At 41.8% G+C, this 22266-nt stretch overlaps 1 protein-coding gene across 4 annotated transcripts; it reads left to right on the top strand.

Moving 5' to 3' along the window:
- Nucleotides 1-347: 347 nt before the first annotated feature.
- Nucleotides 348-22266, top strand: plcd3a (phospholipase C, delta 3a). 4 transcript variants are annotated; one of them, XM_041062532.1, is made up of 17 exons: nucleotides 348-364; nucleotides 2707-3008; nucleotides 3127-3268; nucleotides 11095-11262; nucleotides 14946-15174; nucleotides 16014-16143; nucleotides 16728-16953; nucleotides 17637-17838; nucleotides 17953-18097; nucleotides 18367-18519; nucleotides 18616-18768; nucleotides 18867-19017; nucleotides 19167-19283; nucleotides 19563-19741; nucleotides 20015-20150; nucleotides 20500-20649; nucleotides 20739-22266. In XM_041062532.1, exons 4-17 carry the CDS (start codon nucleotides 11124-11126, stop codon nucleotides 20879-20881), a joined length of 2253 nt encoding a protein of 750 aa, XP_040918466.1. In that variant the 5' UTR covers nucleotides 348-364; nucleotides 2707-3008; nucleotides 3127-3268; nucleotides 11095-11123; the 3' UTR covers nucleotides 20882-22266. The 4 variants fall into 4 exon arrangements, with proteins under 4 accessions (XP_040918466.1, XP_040918467.1, XP_040918465.1 ...); XM_041062533.1 differs by lacking the exons at nucleotides 348-364; nucleotides 2707-3008 and adding an exon at nucleotides 786-823; XM_041062531.1 differs by lacking the exon at nucleotides 348-364 and having other exon boundaries at nucleotides 898-3008.

The following is a 22266-nucleotide window of genomic DNA, read 5'->3' as shown; positions in this document are numbered from 1 at the left end:
TATAGCAGCTCCGCCTCTAGCCGTGCGCATGCTGCTGGTTGTAACTCCTGTTGGATTGTGGGACGTGTTGTTTTGAAGTCAGTGAAGCCCTGGCGGAAATCTCCACTATAAACTACAAAGTCCACAAGTCTACCGTTACTGACAAGCATTTTAACCAATAAAATGCTAGAGTCTGGAGCACGATAAAGCCTACCCTTCTCTTTGTTGATTGGCCAACATGACATCTTTGCTGTTGCTAAGCTTAAAGTATTTTCGGATTGGACAGTCAAATAGTCAATCAAAAGTACGTAATACACACCAAGAAAGCAGTCCAGGGCATTTTATGGGAGCTACTATCTACAAATAAAGGGGTCACCAGTAAATGGTATGAAATACGAGTTAATTTAGATACTTTAGAATGACATTATATCTTAGCTGGAACCAATTATGAAATTTTATACTTAAAACCATAGACTTAGTCTGTACTTGTTTGCCACACAGACGAATGCCGCATTAATACAGAAGCGAAAACCCTCCTGTATTTTAAGCAAAATGAAGAAAACCTCTAACTGAAACTAGTCCGCTTCGAATGTTCACATATGAAAATAAGAAAATTGGGATAATTTTCAAAACACAATTATTTGTCATGTTTACCGGCATAAAAACGCGTGGGTTTGGTGCCAGTTGGGTCATTAAATGTTTCAGTATGAATATTCTGTGTGTTGTGCGGAGTGATACGTCGTGGGGCAGGGGCTCGGGAGGACTCTGGAATCAGCGTAAACAAACGACAGTTATTGTCAATCTACTGCTGCGAGCACAGCTCCGAGCCCTTCGTTGTTTAAGGGTGGGTCAGGCGATCTCACACTTGCTCAATAATCCTGTTACCAGTGGACGGAGTGGTGTAGATCGGTTTTCAGCCTTTCTTCGCAACCCATGCTGTGATATGCAGTGTTAGTTTTACACTGTTGTGTCGTCTTAATAGCTAAGGATAAGCTAGCTAGCTAACGTTAGCCAAACGTTAACGTTAGTTAGTAAACGAGCGCTATGTCGAGTCGATCCCAAACTAAACACTGCATCAATCTATAAAGTGTGAAGGCATACGCACTATAACCAAAATAAACGTAACGTTTGAGCACGATATTTAAAAGAAAACAGCTTCTAGTCAGGATCTGTATAACGAAGAACGCCATACAGCTGATAAAGCTAGGCTAGCTAATGCTAACTAGCTTACGCTACGGTGTAGCGTATAAAAAGTTATGAAACAACGAGCAGTCGATCAGTTTCAGACAAATAGTGTCCTTATCCATTCCTCGATACAGCTGTAGCGAACACGCCACAAGCGAAACACAATACCAGCAGCTATAGAAATTGCTAACGTTAGCCATCTGCTAACTAGGCCAGTGTGTTTATACTGGATCAGCGTAATTGCTGGAGAGTAACGTTTCCTTGTAGAGTTTTCTATTACAGTGTTACGATTAATTTATTCGTTTACATTAGAACTTTATGTCAGAACAATATAGGCCACCGTTTGTAAAAATACATGAACAGCGTTAGAAACAGCCCTTGATCGTATTAATCCGTGTTGTAAACCACTCGATGAACTGTTTCAGTTTCAGGAAGTAGACAGTGCCTGATCTTGCAAGGCAGCACTGAACCTTTCCTTTAGTTTACTCCTGGTTACTAAACACTAGTTGGGTTTTACACGCCTAACTAACAATACGTTGATCCGTTGTCCATACATTTTAATTATAACTATTGCAGGTTTCTGTCAAATAAACTGCTGGAAGTAATTGAGAAAATATGGTAATCTTGTAATGGAATATAAATAGCTTAATATTGGTTTTGTTTTGGTTTGGTATTGGTATTGTTCTGCTGCACATTCTTAACATACACATATCGAAGGTCTGTTTAGAGATTCTGTTCTCTGTAAAGGAGTTAGCAAATACACTGGCTTTATCTTTAACTGTGCATGCTTACTTTCCTCCCAGTTTTTACCAAGCTCTGTCAGTTAAAGGAAGAAATGGGTTGTTTAGTCTGTGACCTCTTATGGTGGGTGACTGGTATCTCCTAACATTGCTTGTAAAGACCGGGAATCCAGTGGCTTCAAACAACACAGGCCTACTGTTTCTACTAATAGAAGCAGACAGAGTTTCTGCTCTGGCAAATAAGCAAGCTGAGCTGGGGGTCCTTTGAGGAAGAGGTGTTACGTTCCAGTTAATATGAAACCTAATGACCATGGAGATTGAGAAATCATACCAAGGGTTCCCATATTCTCAAATCAAGGAGCGGTGCAGCAACAGAACCAAAGCTGCTCCTGCATAGATCACAGCTTGTGAGGATTAGCAGGCATGACTTAATCTCTCACCCTGTCTAACATGGTTGTTGCTGCAATTGAGAAGAGATGAAAGATAGAAATTGTTATAGGCCTACGCATGGCCTTGAAGTGTAAATTTAAGCATTGGCTGATACCCATCCAAGCACAGGAGGGCTGTGCTTTTTAGATTTTGATGAAGACAGCAGAGGTCCAGATTGGCTTCTTTGAATGTGACAGAGGAGACAAACACTGGTTACACCAGCTGCATTAAATGACTGAGTGGAAGAAACATATCACTTTAAGCACACTCCACCCACCCCACCAAACCTGTTTATTTGTGTGTGCATGCTCACAATCCTATGTGTGGATGGCTGTGGATCAGGGATGATCACATTTTATTCTCTTCCTGACAGGGCGAGCTCCAGACCGCCCAGCTGAGCTCCGTCCCTCTCTGGTCTCTGTTATAACTCCATTACAAAGACTTAATTAAGTTTCCAGCCAGTGCTCTGGTACTGTGGGCACCTCTCCATCTAGTCACAAAAAATGTTTTTTCCTTCACACTGCACATCACCATTTAGATGCATGTAGACAGCATGCACTCGCTTCTGGCTGCAGAAGATGAAATGACATTACAGAACTGGTTGTTGTTGTTGAGATTTTAGAAGTTACTTTAAACCACCAACAGGAGGCGCTGTACCCCAATTCATTGACACAAGTAAGTGGACAGGGGATATATTTTCCTTCTTGAAGTAAAGGCCTTTTTCTGCCTGTGCGTCTTGAGAGAAAAGAAATTCAGTTTATTCTCATTTGTTTTTCAAATTTCCTTGAAACAGCCAGTGTCCAAAGGACGAGCATGTGTTCGTTACCCCACCTGGATGAAAAGATCTTAGCTGCTAGACGTCCCCTGATGCTGAAGCAGACACCTGTGACCTTCCAGCACTGGAGCTCAACACAAAGACAATTATCCACACACTTGTAAGTACACACAAGTCATGTTTTCAGCTGTCTCTTTCACCTTAAAGGAGTTTTTGTTACATGGGAATTAGTCTTTTATTTACGTTTATTAAGTATGGAAATGTTTTTACCTTTATGAGCTCACAGCCTTGCATGGCACAAGATTCATTTAGGTTAGAAATAAAATTGTGAGAATTAAACCTTAATATATGACCAGTGATTAAACATGCTTCTGTACTGAAACTCCTTTGCCCCTGGACCCATAAATATTTATAATGTTATGTCTGCTCCACCACTCCATAGAGCTCTATTCAGACAACGTATGAAGCAGAAAAGACAAAACCACAGGAGCCGTCATACTGTTGTTTTTTTTTTTTTTAAAACAATCCATGGCTCTGAAAGTTTAACCGGTCAGAGTTCTGTCTGTGCTCAGTAAGATTTAAGAAGTTTTTATAAGTATGTCTGCAGATATTAAACGAATACAGAGGGACTTGACCATCCCTGCTTCATGTGATTTCATTTTCTGCTGGGGCAGGAGGAGGTGGGAGTGCGTAAAGTGTGCGCTCTGTTTAGAGTCATATTACGCTCAAGCATGGACTGCAGCGCCGGGGAGGGACTTTTTTTTTTTTGGAAAAGCGCTCGGCGCTCGCTCTCTGTCCCTCGCTCTCTCTGTCCCTCTTTTTCTCTCTGTGCTCTGGGTCTTTTTGGGGCAGCACAAATCCGAGTTTTGCGTGAAGACACCTGCACCCTCAGACCTCCGTGCTACTTTCCCCGTAATACGCGGCAAGCGTTCAGTATTCAAGTCGTAGTTATTTTTCGCTGGAGTTTCCAAAAGTATGTTGGGTAGCGGCAAGTCACCGGCCAGCGGTCCCAGGGAGCAGAAGAGTAAAGTGGCCGAGAAGACGATGGACCCCATCAGGAGACTCGGTAAGGAAACTCGCAAACTTTAATTCGCACGCTGAGCTGTCCTCTCTGTTGGCGCAAAGTTAGCAGTCTGGCCCGGCTTTAGGGAGAAACTCGATTAGTATAAAGACATACAGTAAAAATCTGTCTGCGGCTCTCACTTTAGAATCAAGATAAGTGTTTTTTCCTGTGGTATTTACCTCCGTGTTCACATGACACTTGATATGAATGTCGTGAGCACCTGCTGACAAGGTTACATCATAGTTGCATTCCTGCAATGTTTTTAATATTCACATTAAACTCCAGCACGTTAGTGTTAGATTTAGACTGATATCTCTTGTATCTAGAAGTCTGAGTCTTGTATTATGGCACGTTCTATATGTTATTATCGTCATTGCCAACATAAAAGTATTATTGTTGTGACATTTTCATCCTTTTAAAATACCTGTTACCTACTTTCCTTGCTGGCTACAGACTCAGTTACCTATCTGGCGTTATTCTGGTATAATTTAAAACCTGAAGACATATTTGCTTGATTTATTTGCTCATTTACTTCTGTATTTACTGTGTGGCGGTGTGCTTGTGACCCAGTTGCCTCCTTTTACCCCAGCCTCTAAAAATTGTATGGTGGAGTGGATTTCGAGAGAAAACGGTATAAAACAAGACTCCAGTAGCTTTCATTTAAAATGACAAGGTTTGGTGGTAATCAGGAGAAAATGACAGCTCACACACTGACACACCACACAGAGCTGAAATGGACAGTGTGTGTGTGTGTGTGTGTGTGTGTGTGTGTGTGTGTGTGTGTGTGTGTGTGTGGGCGTAGTTGAAGTGATCATGAGTTTATGAAGAGCTGAACTGCTCACTGGCCCTCTGGTGTGATTCAAGTCAGAAGTCAGTCACCATTCCCATCCCATGCAGCCTACTCCCCCACCCCAGCCCAGCACTGATGGGCTGCTGCCCCTTCATACAAGCCCTCTTAAGCAATGGTCACACCTCGCCCAAAATAGACACCTGCTGAGCAGTAAGAGAGCACCTGTCAGACTCTCTGAAAAGACACTGGATGTCTGGGAATCTGCCCCACTGTTGATGCTGTGCGTACCATTTGACCTATTTATACCAAAGACATGTAAAGTGTGCTTCCAGACAGTAATTTATCATACGATTCAGGTATTATTTCATGTTCTTTGCCAGGAATACAATGTTAAGTGAACAGCATGACATCAAAAAAATTCAAAACAACTTTTTAAACAAATAAATGAAGAACTGGGACTTTTTTACATACATGCAACACGATGACTGTGTCCATAATTTCACAGTAAAACATAATATGCAGTATTTCCACCCCCAAATGTTCTCAAAAATCCAACAAATTATTAATTATTTTTGAATCAGAAATAACTATATTATAACTGATTGCCTATTTCTTTTCTGTAAAAGATTAGAAATCCTGCTCCAACCAGTTAATTCCTGAGAGCTGAAGTCCTGATCTGTAATGCTTTTACAGCAGTGTGTGTGTGTGTGTGTGTGTGTGCAGGGATCCAGACCTTGGCTTTTGACTCAACAAACTATGTTAAAACTCTGACACTATGCAGAAACTTGTTTAAGCATTACTGGTGCTTGGGTTATGAAACGGTATCTCTGTGCCTGAAAATGTAAAACACAACTGTCAATGCTATATTTGAGCAAACCACTAATACTGACTAATGAAGCCAGCGAGGTCACCACCCCACCCCCGACCCCTTACCACCATGTGTCGTCATAAATCAGTCAAGTGGCCCTCAACCTACCATGTCTTAGCAGCTTTTTAATCCTTACTCCTATCAAAGGGAAAACACCACACAGGTCATTCATACAGTCTGGAATAATGTGAGTTTGGTGATTTTGTGTCATGTGGTGTCACAGGACTAGTCCCACTAAGTGTTTGTTCAAAGATTTCTCACTCACAGCCTTTTTCTTAGATGTAAATGGGACCTGTGAAGCTTGTCACTTTTCAGATAATCAATGTTTGAATCAGACAAGTGTGCATGGATAGATATATTCGTTACCACAGACGTCCCTGGGGGGTTGTGGATTTGATTTCAGAGAGAATCCGAGTCTGTTGGCAGTGCTGTTAACTTGTAGGAGCTCTTTGACGGTTGGGACACAGCAATTGGTTTCTTGTGAGAACAAACAACTAGACTGTGTATGATTAGGATTTAAACAAACAAACATCCATGTCTTGTTTTTGTGGGTTTGGACTGGAGATACTGTATGAGTTCACAGATTTCACCCATATGTTGAATCTGTTTGCAACATCAACTGTTTTGCTAAAATTGTGAATGAATGCCTTCAGTTTTTCTTGCATTCCAACGTGTGCATCCCACATAGGCAAATTCACATAAAACCAGATCCAGAATCTTGGATATGCATTTTCAAACGGTACTATAAAGAGCCAAAAACAGAGAAAAGAAAATTAATTAACTTCTAAACACAATTTTGAACACACGGTTAAATACAGTGAGTTTTATATGCTTTCTGTCTCTGTGACTGGAGTTAACCATTCTTTCTGTGCAGCACTAAAGTTCCCAAGTCCCAGATTCATCTATCTGAAGGTGTGTTGTTGAAGTTTTTTGGCATTTTGTTCAGAAGCTCTCTGGGGTCTAATTGAGCCACACGTCACTACGCAGAGCAACGTACAGTGCATTTCTTTCTCTGACTGACTCTTTGGTGAATATTTCCACAGCAAAGCCAGGGCTTCTTTCTCAATAGTGCTGTAGTTTCTCAGGGGCTTAAACTATCTCTCAGTTTGCTTCTAATCCTTTTTCTGGGGAATCTGTTCTTAGATCACCCGACGCTGCAGAGAGTCAGGACTCCAAACTATGGGTTGGTGTTTTTTATGCTTTCCCCAAATCATCTTTTAACAATTAGATTGGACTGTCACCATTCTTGTTACAGACTGGGCCTAGTATTAAGAGATGCAGACTGGACTGCCCTACTTGCTGCCTGACCTGTCTCCTCGGGGAGTGCTGTGGGACAGAATTCAGAAACTGTAATTGGCCCATCACCCATATCTTAACACCCTATCTTGTCTATCTTTATGCAAGTGTATAATCTTGCTAGATGGCTCTCGTGACAGTTGTTATGCTGAGAGAAATGTGAACTGTGTCCCAGGAGGAGCTGGTATGTGGGCCTGAGTGAAGAGGACTCATGCAAACACAATCTAAATACTGACCAGCTGATATGGTTATTTTCTTTTTAATCCTCCTCTCAGCTTGGAGGCTCCCCCACTGCTCGCATGGGTCGATATATCCTAGGAGAAATATGCCATATGTGATTAATTTGAGTGTTTATTGTGTTCTTGCTGCTGATCCTGCAGAAGACTGTATTTTCTTTTTGTTTTTAGCCAGTTGTTCACACATGGAACCGTTAGTTATCCATCAGTTTTGCTGTTTATTTAGCCATGCCACTAGCATGGCTTTTGGAATGACAATGCTAGTTTGTTGGTCAGTCCACCACTTTGGTCCACACTGAATTAGATTTATTGCTATTAAAGTTTTGTACATAGATTTGTGGTCCCCAGAAGATTAATCCTACTTTCCTCTAGCGCCGTCACCAGGTATCTTTTCACTTAACTTAAATATCTCAACATTCACGAGATGGAGTGGCACAAAATTTTGCACAGGCATTCATAGCTCCCAGATGATGAATAGTACTGAGTTTTGTGATTTACTGGCTTTTCTCTAGCGCCACCATTATGTTCACGTTTGTGCTTTGAAGTAAAATGTCCCAACAACTGTTTGATGTGTTGTCATGACATTGGGTACAGAAATTCCTGCCTTACTCAGGATGAATTGTAATTTGCCTAAGTATGGCCTCACAGAGCTGCTAGCATGGCTGTAGACTCTTGTTTGAACTTTCTTTCCTCTCTAACATTGCTAATTCTGTTTCCTCTGTTTTCCCTTGGTGCTGTGTTGAGATGCTTGCATTAGAACACATCAGCATGGTTGCTAGCTAGTCGGCATGCAGGGCTTTGACCATGTGATGAAGTGGATGTCAACCAGATTTTCTGCAGGAGACGATGAAAAGAAAACAGGGCGCAGCTCTCTAGCCTGAAGAATCATGCCCATCCCTTCATTTGCACACTTACGAAGAGGCTTTCACAATCACGTAGTTTATCAAAACATGAATGTGCCTCTATTTAAATGAACTATGTGAGGTAAACTGTGGATTTGCCCACACTTGCAGATCTGGGCTCTGTTCCTGTTAGATATTAAAACAATGTAGGTAGGAGAGCAAGAATGTGGCTGCGGCTAGAGAGGCAATGATAAAAGGTGGAGCAGTGGGTTGAGTCAGAGGCAGTTAAGGCTGTTTGTGCAGCTTAGCGTGGCCAATGACCTGCAGTTAATCAGGTCCTGGTGCTCTGCTTGTGGGAATGCCATGCATGTGGTAACAGCTAGGAAAAACATGGTTGTTATGGATGGAGGGATTTCTTTGTGTTCGAGCCCGATGAGGAGAAAGTCTCGGCTGCACCCAGCTTGTTTCTGGTTAGGGGGGGCTGAGAGCAGTTTCTGTTGTGCTTCAGCTTCAGGGGCCTCCCCGAGGAACTCTGACAGCCATTTGGCACTGACAGTATGTGCAGTTAACTGTGATTTAAAGGAAAGAGAAAGAAAGTAGTCCAACTGAGTCTGGACAAATCTTTAGAGGTGAGCAGAAGAGATTAAGCCCTGAAGGATAATTTGACAAGTGTGAGAGTTTGTTTGGATGTTTCCTTTGAAAAACAAGGAGAAAACAGCCCTGTAAGAGGCCCCATTCATCCCTGCAAAGGAAGCTGTTACGCCTTGTTTTGTTTTGGTGTTTTCCTGTTTATAACTCCAGCTTGATCAGCTGATTGATAGGAACCTGTCCTGGCTTTTAGGCTGAGCCTGTTAAAACAGGTCATTAGATCAGATTTCTTTCTGACAAATGTACAGACTGTAATTTGGGACAATATTTCCAGAAAGCGTTAAGCTCTGGTTGTTGTTATACATGTGGTGGAGAAACACCAAAGGATTATGGTCAGCATAAACAACACCAGGCTGCAAGAACTAACATACACTTTGAGGTACTGAAGTGCTCATAGCACTTGATTTTTAGTTGCAGCCCTAAAGCATCCTATACCACTGCAGAAAATATTACTGCGATAGTTGATTGAGTTTTACATCATTTCACATTGGTTTGTACTCTTGTGTAAAGTTTGCTTTCATGGTGCCTGTAGGTTATACATGCAAAAATGTCCGCTCAGCAGTATTGGATTGTACCTTTGGACTTAGAGGCGGAGAAACGGCTGTTCGAACTCTCCACTGTCCAAAATCAAACCAAGCATTTGGTCCATAAAAGTGGGAAAAATCTCTATCGGTGTTTCTCAGAGGTCAGTGGGACATTTATGGGACATTTGGCTTGTTGTCTTTCATCAATAACCAGTCCAAAATCTCATAATATTTAGAGAACAATAATATAAAAAAAAACACAATGACCCAAATCCGCAGGACCGAGAAGCTGAACTCAGTGACTGTTTGGCATCATTGAATCATTGCCGATTCGTTTTCTGATGATAAACCAATCAGAATATTTGACTACTTGTGTCAGCTCTGCTTTAGACCTTATTAAGTTTTAATCAAAACCAGTTCATGTAAAAATGTTTTCCTACTTGTAAATTCAAAAGAATTTTCTCTTGTGCAAACATTTGGCTTTGTGATGGATTTTTTTTGTTTTTTTACAAGATTCAACTCATTCACCAAACACATTCACTTGCTTTCATCTCCGCGTTATAGTGAATCCACATGGCTGAGCTTTAGCTTTGTATTTTGTATTCACCATGTCTATACATCCCTTAGGCTCATGCTTTCATCTTTTATTTTCTCCTGTAACATGCCCCAATCCTTTCAGTGCTCACAACAAATAAAGATACGTGCTTCAGTTCTGAGGCTCTGCATTTTTCTGAGTGACTGTGGTTGTGTCAAAGTCATTCTTGATTAAATTTCCATTGATGGTAATAGTTTGGGAGACCTAGTATGAGAGATACATCCAGACAAACACTTTGTAACTTTCCATACTTTAACTGTTATAACAGCCTCCTTTTCTGCTGTCTGCTGGCCTGCTCCTGCCCCAACAGAGAAATAAATCTATAAATTATCGTTGCTGAATTACGTCTCAGCTTGAACCTACAGTATTGTGTTCATTTTTTTAGAGTCTAGACTGGAAGAAGGCACACAGAGAAGCAGTACTTTGTGAAAACATGAAGTAATTTTCTCTGAGGTTTGTATATAAAACACAAACTCAGGTTTAGGGTATAAGCAGAAAAGTGTTGACTATATATGTGAGGTCAACTTGACAAATACAGTCAACAAGGTCTGTTTTCAGGGAAATGTTGCTCTTGAATGAGAGTTAGTCATTTTTAAAAGCAACACCCACTGCTGAGCTCTTAAAAAAAAGAAAAAACAGTCATGAAGTTTGGTGAAGTGGTATTTAAATAAAGCACATGCATCACAACCTGGCCTCTGATGTTAACCTGACACACTGGAATAAACGATGATACTAAGAGTAAACTTTGTTGAAATGTCGTTGTACTTCACAATATCATATTTTTACACAGACTTCAATTTTTGTGTGATGCTCAAGGATCCCTTACTTGTTTTTTGTCATGGCTTTTTCATAAATCTTGCCATTTTGCATGGGTTTATTGTGTAATCTCGACTTCCAACATTGTCACAAGATAGCCGGGAAAGATGGGGCAGGTGTGAACTTCAGATGAACCTCATCAGACTCATGTGAAGTAAGCTTGTGTGTCATCACAATAAAACAGCACGAAACCAGTCAAAATCAACTTCCTGATGATGCAATGACACATCGTCAAACTGAATCACACTTTATTTTTGCACTGAAAGTTTCCATTTTGTTTCATGTGTATGTGTGTGCGCACCCGCCAGGGCTCCTGGACAACGAGGACGTATGTGGGATGATGCGGGGCACCAACATGGTGAAAGTGCGCTCTCCGAGGTGGCAGAAGAGCCGAAACCTGCGGCTGCTGGAGGACGGACTCACCGTGTGGTGTGAGTCCACCAAGAGCTCTCGCAAAGCCAAAGCCCAGCAGACGTGTAAGTATGACACACACTTTGCTTTAAGGTCATGGAGAGCAGTGAGCAGAGCTCAGAGTTTTTGTGGGCTGGCTTGAGTAAACTCAGGAGGGAGGAGTTTAGGTGGAAAAGAGGCAAAGGACCAAAGGGAGTTAGTTATGAGAAGTGGGAGCACTGAAAGTAAGACCGCTAATAAACTGGAATTACTCTTCTCTCGTGAAAAGAGAGGAAACATAAGCAATATCAGATTAGGAGAAAAGGACCTTGCCTGGGGGGAAACTTATTTGCAGACCAGCAGGCCTCGCACCAGTCCAGACTGGGATGTGAGTCTGTGCGACCATTCTGCTTATTGTTCAGAGTTGTTGAGCTGTTTTATCTTGGCTCTACTTCATGCACTTTCCTCTGCTTTGCCTAATTAAAAGGGTTGCTTGTTTCCTTGGTGAGTGAGGAGACTAATCATTGGCTCTGCCACCTGGCCAACTTAAGATCTTGTGTAATTTATGTACCAATTCACAACAACAAATACCTTTTCATGGGTTCAGTAATGACACCAGGTCCAACAATCGCACAAGGTAACTACCAGAAAGTGACCTCTGGTAGTGAGAGTATGATTTTTAATCTTTAGGTTTTTACCCAAACCTCTTAAGCTTTTTTTTGTGTATACACATGTGGTACAAATCTGATCAAAGATGAATTTGAAAGTATGAAGCACAAAATACATCATATGGCCTGTTCACCCAAATTGAAAAAGCAAACATTCCTACTACCACTGATGGTATGACGCAGTGCAGATAGTTTTGGTTTTATTTGCCAAGTTTTTGAATCTCTGCTCTGCTGCTGAGACTTTTTCCAGCACCCTGGTTTCAGTGGAACTGAAAAGGGTTTTACTTTGTGGTGCTTAAAGCACAAAATTACATTTAAACTCAAAAATGATGTGCCTTCCTAGAAACAATGTTCATGTTACTCAGAATAATCCACAGACTTCACTGTGGGCAGTTTTTTATCATTTGCATGGCTGCAGAGGTAAGTGGGAAATTTGGATTTATTTCTAATTTGGCTGAACTGGTCCTCTAAACACCACCCTTTGGTTGGTTGGGATGTAGAAGGGAGATTTAGGAGACCTGCGAGTGAAGCGAGTGAAAACATCCTTCTTGTGATGCCGTTTGTATCGGAGGAAGCGCCTGGCTACCTTTCCCTCCAGAGTGGGAGTTAGCAGCGAAATTGGGGAAACAATGCAAAACTGAAAAAGTGGGTTTAATGGTTTTCATCAAAGCAGGTAACAGGAAGCCGAAACAGACACATAGTTTGCTTCACTGGAGGTCTGGCTTACAGTCGGCTGAAAGTGCACTCTGAAATTGTTTTCCCATTCACTTAAGCATTTATACATTTAGATTACGTTTCTTAGATGTTTATTGGGCAGCAGAAAATTTCATGTTATTTGACTAAAAACTTTGTATTTTCACATCATATTGGACTATTATCATCACAACATTTATAAAATAAACAACACTGGTTGTTGTATTTCACAGTGCAATCAGACAATAGCAAGAAGAAAACCACTGAGTGGCATTGAGAGCCAAACAAAATGAAATTGTTTTTTTTTTTTCTGTTCATTCATTAGGCACTTTGGATAAGTCTTATAATGGCAGTGAAAACCCTGCATTAGCATACAAACTCCAGGAGGTTATTTACGAGGTGAAAAACAAGATTAGTTTTCCTAGATTAAAATGACGAGCTGTGTGAACGCTGTTTTGTAAAAGTAACTGGTGATATTATATTTTCTCTTCTGGAGTATGTAGGTATCAGGCGTGAGGCAAGTAATTAAACCCTAAATGCACAGTTATTGGTCAGGAAGGAAGTAGTGGTGACAGAAGAACCTGATTCAAATTTTACTTAATTTCAGGACTCACTCGTTATACTTCATCATTAATTTTCAACTGCACCCTCTATTTTAAACTATCAGTCATATGCCAGCTGTAATGGAAGGTTGTGTGCAAGCACGGATGGTGAACCATCAATTTGTGGATGTCTTATCTTGTTTTTGCTCATTCGTTCTCTCTCTCACAGCACCTCTCACCTGTGGCCTAAAGTACGAGGTGACAGATACCTTGAAGAGTAGACACTTTACCCATGATGAGGTGTTTGTTAACAATAAAAATATATATATATATATATGGGCAGATAATGGTGGTCTAAGAGGAACGAATAAGCTTTTGACCTCTGCAGTGGCGGTTCACTGCCACATATCTACCACGTTGACACAGGAAAGGTATTTAACCAGATGAGCTTGAACTGTGAAAAAGTAGATGTGGTCAGTGGGTAATGAAGGCCATCTTAATTGTGCCGCAGCTGCGTGAGAAATAGACACAGTGTTTTCGAGTTGCAGAGTGTAACGCTTCTCACAATGATGACACCGATAATGCCACATGGACAGGCTGCTGAGCATATCTGGGTGTGTTTGTGTGAGTCTCGGATGGAGTCTTGGCTTTGTTCCTCTTATCCAACCTCCAGGCGCTTCTCCAGGTCCAGTGTGATTTCATGCCTGCAGTTCAGTGCTGTGTCTTATACTCAAAAGCAATTGGCACCAAATACAACACTTAGCACTTCTGCTGTTCCTCTCTACACATGCACAAACACATATGTGCCACTTTTGTCGTGTCTCTGGGATGACCACAAAGCAGGAATGTGGAGTAATTTTGAAGAGGTGGACAGCAGAGGCTTTTATGACCTCCAGCCAGAGAATGAGGCTATTGTCAGGCAGACCCTGCTTATTGCCTGACTGAGTGATCACCACTCTGCAGACGGCCTAGTGCAGAAATAGACGAGCTCCTGTGCTGAATTAAGTTGTTGTGTTACGATCAGTAAAGAGCCAGTGTGTGTTTGTGTTTGGCTTTCTTTTCTGGCCAGCAAGTGTTGCCCAGACTCACCGGAGCTCTGCAAAAATGAGACAAACAGATCAGATAAAGTTGTAAATCTCACCCCTTTTTGGCCAGTGATTCCTCAGACAAAGTCAGGCCCAGATAAAACCCCTAATTAGAGTATGTCGTTCTATTAGCAGAGAAGCAGAGAAGCAGAAAGGCTGAAAAGCGTTCAGTAACTGACAGGAAAGCCAAACAGAGTAAAAACAGATGTATGATATGTTTTTGGCCATTTCAGCTGCACGGTTGTAGAGATGGCAGTATCACTGTGTCGGGCCACTAGTTTGGTCCAGACTAAAATATCTCTACTACTGGATGGATTACCATGAAATCATGGCCCCAAGAGGATGAATTCTACAGACGCTGGTGATCCTCTGAGTTTCATCTCACACCCTCATTAGATGATTGCCTTTAGTGTATTTTATTTTATTTTATTTTATTTTATTTTACTAGTGCTTAATTTGCCAGTTAGCTCTGCCATTGAAGTTTCAGCTGTCATTTGCTTGTCAGTTTTTTTGTTCTAAGAGTCATAAAGCTGCAGGTTAAAATTATCCAGTTGAGAATTCTGATCAGTGGATAGTTCAGTTGAATAGCGTGTAATATATTAGAATCACATAGCTGTCACTCTCCTTAGTGAGATTCATTGTTCCCAAAAAACACCTCACCCTTGACCTTTAGCTGTTTTGCTCCATGTGTTGTTGTCCAGCCAAAGCTGTGTTTACTCAACAACACAAGAACATGTTTAGCCTAAGCTCTCCGTCCCTTTCTTCTCCTTTCCCCTCCCAGTCGCAGTGACAGAGGTGGAGTGCGTGCGTGAAGGCTGCCAGTCCGAGGCGCTGAGGCGGCTGTCCGGGTCAGTGCCGGAGAACCAGTGCTTCACAGTGGTCTTCAAGGGAGCCAGGAAGAGCCTGGACCTGCGGTGCCCCTGTGAGGAAGAAGCCCAGCGCTGGGTGCGGGGACTCCGTACTTTAAAGGAGCGAGTGGCCAACATGACTCAGAAGGAGAAACTGGACCAATATCCTGCCCCGTTTCAATATGCAAGAATAAATATAGTGAATAAATATAGTGTAGCTGAGGCAGCATTGCTATGTTGACTGACTCTGCGCATGTGTCATCCCACGTCCACAGCATAGCTAAGGTGAGCAGTAATGACTAGATAAAAAAGCTCTGTCTAAATATAGTAGGACTATCACTGTTAATTACCGTCCCTCATAGCCAGAGGATAAACTGAGTATAAGCATCAGGGAGTGTATAACATTAAGATTATCTCTCCTTCTCTCTTTTCTTTTTCATTCTCTGTTGACATTTGTCAGGAGCCAGTGTAAAGTATGAAAGCTGTGAGCTTTCTGTATGGCACATCTGTAGGTGCAAGTGACAATGAACTAAAATTAGTCTCTTGTTGCTACTGACTCTTTTATGCAGTTACATTACATTACATTCATTTGGCAAGTGTTTTTGCCCAAAGGGACTTTACCATAATTGCATTCTACTTGTGTAGAAACAAGAGCAACAACTGAGGGCCTGTTCCTGTGGTATTTATAATTCAGTTCTTTTCAACAGATTTTGAGGCAACAGTTTTAACTCGTGGCTTTTGGTGCTAACGGATCACAGTGTTAAAAAATGCTGGCACAGACTGAAGGTGGATTATGCTTCTCACTATATGTGGCAGAACATCTGCATTTTGATTTCTTTTTAGTCAACGCAACAGCTGAAACTGTCAGTGGGTGAAATATTTGAACCTGAATTGTGGAAAACATCTGATGATAAAAGAGTACTCCTCCGTTTCTGCATTGCTTTCCCATAACAACGTCGACTCAGGATGGACCAACATTTTTATTCCTTAACTCTCGACACTTGGATCCGAGGCTACCTGAGGCGAGCGGATCAGAACCAGGACGGCAAGATGAGCTATGATGAAGTCAAACGGCTGCTACAGATGATCAACATTGACCTGAGTGAGCAGTATGCCTGCTCTTTATTCAAGGTCAGGATTGTATGAGTTTTTAATACCTGCACAGTATCAGTACAATATATAATTCATATGAGCTGAATTCTGAAAGCTCAGAGTGTAGGAAGACGGAGAGGAGAAGCACAGAGGGGTAGAGTTGGTGATATTTCTGCTACTTAGGGCTGTATCACTGTCATTCTTCAGACACTCTGCAGCCCAGAGTCTGTGTTCAATTACCAAGCCAGTGGCAAGCCAACCACCGGCCCCCCTCCACATCTTTATCCCCTCCCTCTTATCTTCCCCACAACAAATCAAGAGCCAGTTATTTCTTTATTGTGGAGGATTACTGCCTGCTATGTCCCTCAGCTCTCTATTACAGCAGAGATGTTGGTTTTTATGCTCTTTCCCAATGCAATTTCCAATACTGACCCTCCTCAGAGAACCATATTCTTAATGTAAGTGTGCACAGATGGGTTGAATTATTATGGACATACTTTCCCCCCAGGGAATTTGAAGCACTCCCAAAATAAAAGCATACTGTGTTTGATACGTGTTTGTCTTTCTCTCCGTGTGTTCCATTGTTTGTCTTTTTTAACCCAACCCTCTCCCCTGTGTCCCAGAGGTGTGACCGATCTGGCGATGGCCGTCTGGATCACATAGAGATTGAGGAGTTCTGCAGGGAGCTGCTGCGACGGCCTGAGCTGGATTCCGTGTTCAGACGCTATTCGAGTAATGGTTGTGTGCTCTCCACTGCCGAGCTGCGAGACTTCTTGGGAGACCAAGGCGAGGACGCCTCGTTGAATCATGCTCAGAGCCTCATACTCACCTATGAGCTCAATGACTGGGGTAGGTCCCGAAAGCAGTCGTTAAAGGATTTAAAGGAAGAAGCCACAACATTTTCATGTAAACACTGTGATGTTCTTTTTGCTGCTGTAACCAGATCTACAAAATAGTGGTTTAGCCTATCCCCATGAAAGCGTTTGCTATTCTAAACATTAAGGCAAAATTCTCCACTGGGCAAAAAGTGATGAACATTATGTCTCCAGCAGTGAGAGTGGATTGTAGGAACAAGTGAATAGTTAGCATGAGCAGTAATAGCTGCCATGGCTACAATGAAAATGAACAAAATGACATCCACAAAAACTCTTTTCTTTATAACAGAATATACAGCAAAAAAAACGGTGTCACAGCACTGTTTGAGTTTTATTGAACAAATTACACAAAAGATAAGCTGACGATCACTGAGGGAAAATGGGCCAAAGAGGTTTTATTCATTACATTACAAACTACCGTAATTAATTACTTCAAATGAGTTATAAAGTCATTTTTTCCTAGACTGTTAAGCTCTGTTCCTGTGAGAGAATTAAGCTGTGATTTAGTATAAACCTTCTCATGTCTTAGCTTGTCTTGCACCCACTCTAGTCCTGTTTTACTTTATTTAAACCCTGTAATTAAACTCTGAACAAGTTTGCTGGTAAACCTGGTAACAGATAAGCCACCTGATGGAAACACTTTGGCATTTATTGCAGCTCAGAAGAACCAGTTCATGACCCAGAATGGTTTCACCATGTACATGCTGTCACTGGAGAACGATGTGTTTAACCCTGACCATACCAGAGTCTATCAAGACATGAGCCGCCCCCTGGCTCACTACTTCATATCCTCGTCGCACAACACCTACCTTACCAAGGACCAAGTCACCAGTACCAGCAGCACAGAGCCATACATCAAGTATTTTGACGCTAATCCACCAAACACCTATTCATGTTATCTCAATCTATTCAGAATGCTATGTACAATGATTATCCTGTGGTGTAACATGAAGTTTGTGTCTGCCACTGTCAGGGCTCTGAATCAGGGCTGTCGCTGTGTCGAGCTGGACTGCTGGGATGGAGATAAGGGTGAACCAGTCATCTACCACGGCCACACTCTCACCTCCAAAGTGCCCTTTAAAGAGGTCATTGAAACCATCGCCCAGTACGCCTTCAAGGTAAGAGAAACTTCACTTGTTATCATCTTCTTGTGTGTACGCATGTAGCTCCTCCTGACTGCTAATGAAGTAAGTGAGAAGTCAGTCAGTAAACAAATCCAGATTTCTGACTTCTTGCTTTCACAACTCACTGCACTTGGCTCAGAGGAAACCCTGTGGTATTTTGGCTTTGACATAGTATTAGACTGTAAGGTCCTGCTTTGCTATTATGTGATCTAATTGCATTTTAACGGCTTGGCATAAGAGTTTTCCTGTGCTTCTCACTGCAGGCGTCCCCATACCCTTTAGTTCTATCCTTGGAGAACCACTGTTCTGTGGAGCAGCAGGCTGTGATGGCCAAACACCTCCGCACCATCCTCGGTAGCAAACTGCTCACGAAGCCCCTCACTGACGACCCAGTGAAAGATCTGCCCTCTCCTGAGGTATAAAGCAAGCACACACAAGTGGATCCTTTTTCAAAGACCTCTGGCCGTCTGGTTTTCTAATGAAGTAATTTGTTCCAATGACCTTCACTGCAGAAGCTGAAGGGGCGTATTCTGGTAAAAGGGAAGAAGCAGACTCCTCACCTTGGCCAGCTGGGCAAGGCAGGCAGCTGTGCCAGCTTTTCCTCAAGCTCTGAAGACGAACTAGCGAGCAGCAATAAGAACACACCCAAGAAGGATTTTGCTAAGGTCAGTACAAGAAGACTCGCTGTTAAGCCAGGGAAGCTGGTAACATGAATGCAGATAATCAAACAATTTTCTTTTGTGTTTGCATTTGTCCTTCCCAGGTCTCTGCTAAACTGAGCCCCGAGCTATCAGAGCTGGTGGTGTACTGCAGGAGCGCCCCCTTCCAGGGGTTTGAAAACGCCTCTGAAAAACCACCAAATGAAATGTCCTCCTTCTCTGAAAGTGAAGCCCTCAGGCTCATCAAAGACTCGGGTACAACGGTGGAAATAATTGCATCTTGACATTATAGAGAGAACGTCGAAATGATTTTATGACATTGCTTTGCTGCAGTCGATTCTACAGAAAATACAGTCAGCCTCCAGTGTATCATGGCATGTGGTTATCTCTCTCTTCATTTGCAGGAAAGCTTTTTGTAAGACACAACAGCAGGCAGCTGAGCCGGATCTACCCCTCCGGCCAGCGCCTCCAATCATCCAACTATGATCCTCAGGAAATGTGGAACGGTGGATGCCAGATGGGTTAGTGCTCCAGTCTAGAAGCAAGGATGCTTTTCTGGTGGCATCAAATTAAGTCAATTCATTTGACAAACATTACACAGTCAGTAAGAGCCAAAGAAACGCTATACTGATTCTCATTTCTACAAATTGCTGCCACACCAAAACACATTGATGTCACTGGCCTTTGCTGATTCATTGACTGTGATTCAATGTTCACTCATGCTGAAAATTTTTCCGTTAGCATGTTACTGATCAGTCTTGCTGTGTTACTGACTCCACGCTCCTCTTTGTGCTGTGCAGTGGCTCTGAACTTCCAGACGCCAGGGGAGCAGATGGACCTGAACCAGGGTCGCTTCCTTCCTAACGGTCGCTGTGGCTACGTACTCAAACCCAACTTCCTGTGCAGCCCCACATCCAACTTCAACCCAGAGAACACGGGAGGAGGCCCCGGTCACGTCCCCACCCAACTGACTATACGAGTGAGTGGTAACCTGTTGAGAAACAGTGTTAAACCATCATGTTAATGGAGTCAGATCCATTTTTACTCCATCCTAGATTAGGGATCCCTCCTCTGCTGCTTTTCTTGGGATTTCTTTTTTTTTTTTTAAGTCAAGAGTCTAAAGACACAGGATTTCATATACTGGCCCTTTGCAAATATAGGTTATACAAATAAAATTGACTTCGGTGTAATTTTGGTATATTTCCTGTCAGAATTTGATGCACTAACTGACTGATTAAATTTTTCCTGTCAGATAATATCTGCACAGCAGCTGCCAAAAATCAACACAGAAAAGGCGAGCTCCATTGTGGATCCACAAGTGTGGGTGGAAATTCATGGGGTGGATATCGATAATGCAAAAGACAAAACACAGCGCATTGACAACAATGGTAATTCTGAGACTTAATTAAACACCTCATATTATTAGTTGTATAGATGTTTTAAGCAGAGCTGTAGAGCTATAATACCTTCATTCTTCATACATACTTCCTTCTAATTACTTATACCCGTAGAACAATGTAATGCTGTAATGATTTAGGTTCATTATTGTCTTTTCTGCTAGCATGTGAAGACAGAAGGCAATGCATAATATCCTTAAGCTTCTTTATACCTGATTCTGTGCAGCGCAGATCTTTGACATATTTTTGTTGGAGCGTTTCCTGTCCAACGCCATGATTAGTTTGTTTGAAAGCTACAGTACTGGGCGATCTATTTAAAGCTCTTGTGCGCCCTCTGCAGGTTTTAACCCACGGTGGGACTGCACCCTGAGCTTCCAGCTGCAAGTCCCTGATCTGGCCTTGGTGCGGTTTGTAGTGGAGGACCATGACCACACTGCCAAGAACGACTTTGTGGGGCAGTTCACTTTACCTTTCACAAGCCTTCGCACAGGTGCTCATAAAAATGTGCTTCATGTATTTAAAAACAGCCATCACTGCTGCATGCTTTTGTAATGTGTGTACTGTATTCTCTCTTATCAGGTTATCGACACGTTCACTTATTAAAGGCAGATGGTTCCAGTCTGTCCCCCGCCACGCTCTTTATCCATGTCAAAGTGAGCCGCAAAGGAGTTCCCATCAAAACTGTGTCCGAGCGTATGGCCATTGCCAAAGGCATGGCATGACGTGCATCTGAACCAGATGGAAAGCTGCATTTTCTGACAACAAAGGGCTTTGGTAAAAGAGCTCTGAATGTGTGGAGAGTGAGACTGATGCTGCTTCTGCTGCTGCTGCCAGCCGGTCTCCCGGTCCAGACCTCAAGTGGTCCAATTTACACTGAGCCACTTCCCAATGCAGGAAGAAAGATGTTGTTTATCAGAGATGAAGAAGCATGCTGGCTTTCAGCAAATGAATTGCCTCGAGCTGGATAATGAATCCATGATACTCTGTGGGAGTATCTGGTCTTGCCAGTGCTGAGTGCTCTGGAAACAGGGCACTGAGAATTCTCGTTCATGAAACACACTGACATGGGACTCTTTACAAAATGAATTTGCAAAATGAATTTAAATATTGTTAACTTTCAAGTGTAGGAGGTTATCCCATATACGTTGGACAGAGTAAAAGATGTATTTCACCTTTAATAATCTGTAATATATATTTGATTTAAGAAATATTTTAACAGTTTTATACTTAATACGTATTTGGCTTTAACTTGAAATGAAGATAGTTTAACAAAAATAGCACTTTTTAACTGAGGCTCTCTCAGACGTGCTAGAAGAAGGAATTCAAACTGACTAGCTGTGATTAAAAAATGATTAATATTGTTTTATAAATTAATGCGTAAGCTCTAACTGTGATGTAATACAGATGTAATACTGGGTAAGCGATTGCCACAGGTTGTATTGTCCATGAAGGCCAAACAAATGTTCAAATAGTCAGTCTTACATGGTTCTCCAGATATTCTTACTTAAGCACTTTTTATTTCTCTTAGGAGAAAGATTTTATTTTCTGAGACAAATGACAATGTATTTCCGCAAATTATGAACAAACTTGAAATGCAAACAGTGTTAACTTGCAGATTCACTTATGTTTACTGACGCTCTTAAAAATTTCAATTGTTGTATTTGCTTCAGCAGTATTTCACACACTTTAAAACAAGGTGTTCAGTCAGATTATGTTAGACATTTTAAGATATTTGCATGTTGGCTCCTTGCCTTTTTTTCTATTGACCTTCGTAATTATTTTTATTATAATTGTCCTCACTTTCTGATCTAGTAAACTGTGGTTAATTGCAACAATCTAATACCAGCAGATATTACTGCGGGCTGCAGTGAATCATTTAATACTCTTACAAGGAGGTTCCTTGATAATGAAATGGTTCAGTAATGAAAGGTGCTTTGCATGAATTACTGTAATAACAGTACATATGATCAGGATGGGTTTCAATAGTAATTGTAGTGTGTAACAGATGGTGAGTGAATTATGATTTTGCTGTGTTAAAACCTATGGCCTGTATCATGTGAAAGGCAGTACAAGGAAAAATACTGTTTTCATAAAAGCATTAATTACA

This window comes from Toxotes jaculatrix, chromosome 18, assembly GCF_017976425.1.
Source record: "Toxotes jaculatrix isolate fToxJac2 chromosome 18, fToxJac2.pri, whole genome shotgun sequence".
NCBI lineage: Eukaryota > Metazoa > Chordata > Actinopteri > Toxotidae > Toxotes > Toxotes jaculatrix.
The sequence above is the reverse complement of the archived record's forward strand: the minus strand, read 5'-3'. Positions and strand labels throughout refer to the sequence as shown.

Excerpts from the sequence above, each read along its gene's own strand:
- plcd3a (XM_041062530.1), top strand. The coding sequence starts at position 4,084 with ATGTTGGGTAGCGGCAAGTCACCGGCCAGCGGTCCCAGGGAGCAGAAG. Across the intron at positions 15,175-16,013 it reads CAGAAGGAGAAACTGGACCA|TTGGATCCGAGGCTACCTGA; the intron begins ATATCCTGCCCC and ends AACTCTCGACAC. Across the intron at positions 18,520-18,615 it reads AAGATCTGCCCTCTCCTGAG|AAGCTGAAGGGGCGTATTCT; the intron begins GTATAAAGCAAG and ends CCTTCACTGCAG.